General features: G+C 47.4%; 1 protein-coding gene across 1 annotated transcript in view; it reads right to left on the bottom strand.

Moving 5' to 3' along the window:
* Positions 1 to 2,182, bottom strand: part of LOC134457508 (uncharacterized protein DDB_G0271670-like) — a 35,197-nt gene extending 33,015 nt beyond the window's left edge. The window contains exon 1 of the mRNA XM_063209517.1: positions 1,778 to 2,182. Coding sequence (XP_063065587.1) covers positions 1,778 to 1,852 — 75 coding nt within the window. The 5' untranslated portion in view covers positions 1,853 to 2,182. The remainder of the gene's footprint in view (positions 1 to 1,777) is intronic.
* Positions 2,183 to 2,500: the final 318 nt, after the last annotated feature.

Here is a 2,500-nt window from a genome sequence, read left to right as displayed (position 1 = left end):
CGGGAACTCAGAAAGTACTTGAATTGACTGTTGACCTGACTGGTAGCGACGCTGACGCTGTTGCATCACTAGGAGGGCGCGGACTGTCTACTGTTTCACTGGCCCGGGCCCTCTCGTATACCTGTGACATACCAAATTTCATATAAAGTCTGATCACGTGATGGTGTATGTGGGCCAACTGTAATACACATCTGAAATGATCTCACTGGCCAGACAAAATCACACCATGACACAGACTTGGCCCCCGGGCCTGAGTTTGACATCCCTGGGCTGATGGAAAAATGGCTTACCATCAGTGGTGTAGTGTAGTCTGCGTAGAACGCAGGTATACGCAGTATATCCACTTCTAAATTTATGGGATTTCAGTATACCCACTTAAAGTTGATTGATCCATTACTTAGAATAGCACAAATATATACAGTATAGCCACCTCAAAAAATGTTCAAATATACAGTATACCCACCACAAAAACGTAAACTACATCACTGCTTACCAATGGACAATTTGCCATTGTAATGTCCCCACCACTTTCCAAGCCAAACACCTTTGGTCATCATAGTACCTGTACCAACAGTTAGGGCTGGGTTCAAAAGATCGATTCCATGATCCAATATCGATTCACATTCGAAAAGTGCAATATCGATTGTGGATTGATCTTTTGCCGATGATTATAGGGGCTATTTCCATCCACACGGCCTGTTCATGTATATAGTGCCCCTTTCTCTCTCATACCAAGTTTCCCTCTTCTTTCTCTCATGCCAAATGTATTTCATGTTTTTATTAGGATTCAGACGCTGAGTTATTTGGGTTTTTATAGTCAGTCTCAGAATGCACAGTGTGGGCTGCATTGTTAAGGGGATGGGCTTTAGATCAGAGGGTTGCCGGTTCGAATCTCACCATTCCACTCACTACCTCCCATCCATGGCTGAGCTGTCCTTGAGCAAGGCACCTAACACCACACTGCTCCAGGGACTGTAACCAACACCCTACACTTAAGATATCTGTAATTCGCTTTGGATAAAAGTGCCAGCTACGTGTTAAGTAAATGTAATGTGTAATGTAAAAGTGGTGTAAACACTAAGGTGGAACATAATGAAAATAATGTTGGCAATAACAGGAGCAGTGTGTCACTCCTGTGTGTGTGTGTGTGTGTGTGTGTGTGTGTGTGTGTGTGTGTGTGTGTGTGTGTGTGTGTGTGTGTGTGTGTGTGTGTGTGTGTGTGTGTGTGTGTGTGTGTGTGAGAGAGAGAGAGAGAGAGACCAGGCTGACACCATGGGCTCCTGTGCTACACCTCTCCTCTCCACTCACCCAGTGGACCAATCGCTCGCTCTCATTTCAAATTCCCATTTCCGCTCCTCTCACCTACCGGCCACATCTGCGTGCCACACGCACGTTACGCGCGCGGACAAAACCACACTCGCGCACACACATCAGCATCTGCTCAAACCCACGAAAAAGAATCATTCTATCATTTTATACGATCTGGAATCTAGTCGCTATATCTGCCAATCTTGCCGAGTCCTACGGATGATTACACACAGTCTCCAAAATAGACCTCACCTCACCTTATCACGCTCCATTTCGCTATCGCCAGCCCTGACGGACTGGCAGCATATTTGTCATTTATACATTCCTCACTCAGTTAGCGAGACACGTCCCCCTAACCAAACTAGACCCTAATGCGTGTAACAGATGCCTTGGGCACACACACACGCACACACACGGTCCAGTTGTAACCGATACAGTGTATTTGAGTGTGATAATGCTCCGTATTTACCAGCTCCTGTTTCAGCCGCCTGAGGCTGTGGTCCATACTCTTGCGCTCCCCTCCGCTGCTGGGCGAAGACTCCATTTCACAAATGTGTAGCCTCGATGAATTCAAAATGTAAATAAAATATTGCCACTCGTCGTGTCCAATCCTGTCTTTGAATACAGCGCCTCAGCTCTGGTAAGAAGCGGTCATGCTGAGGCGAGGAGAAGAAGTCCACTTCTGTTTAGCCTCTCCGGATGATGTCAACACATAAATAAGACCGATCCTGGTGTTAAATATTCCCGAAACGCATCTAAACCACATTCCAGAACGGCGGCATCGATCTCAGCTCCGTCTTCTTCCTTCTTGTTGACTTCATCAGCTGCCAGTGCGCGAGGAGTGGAACCTCTTCTCTTGTCATCTGCTCGTGCCCTCCTCCCCTAGTTCTAGAATACGCACGCTCTCCACAGAGGCGCTCTGAAGGCAGCACGAGACGGGAGCCAAGTGCGTGGGGTGGACTTTCCCTCGAGCGTCTCCGCCTCATGTGGAGTTGAGTGGTAAACTACTGTCCGCTACTACTGAGATGCTCCGGGTAACTTTCCTATCACGTTTTGGCGCTCTGGCAATTTAAACTGTGCGTGTGTGTTGGATTTAACTAACGGTTCTCCCCAAAACAAAAGCCGGTTCCTGATCAATGCACTGTGTCTTCAGGAGGTCCTGCATGACAATAAAAAGTCGGCATTGTCGGGG

The sequence above is a fragment of the Engraulis encrasicolus genome, chromosome 10, assembly GCF_034702125.1.
Source record: "Engraulis encrasicolus isolate BLACKSEA-1 chromosome 10, IST_EnEncr_1.0, whole genome shotgun sequence".
NCBI classification, from domain to species: domain Eukaryota; kingdom Metazoa; phylum Chordata; class Actinopteri; order Clupeiformes; family Engraulidae; genus Engraulis; species Engraulis encrasicolus.
Note: the sequence above shows the minus strand (reverse complement) of the source record. Positions and strands in the feature narration are given on the sequence as shown.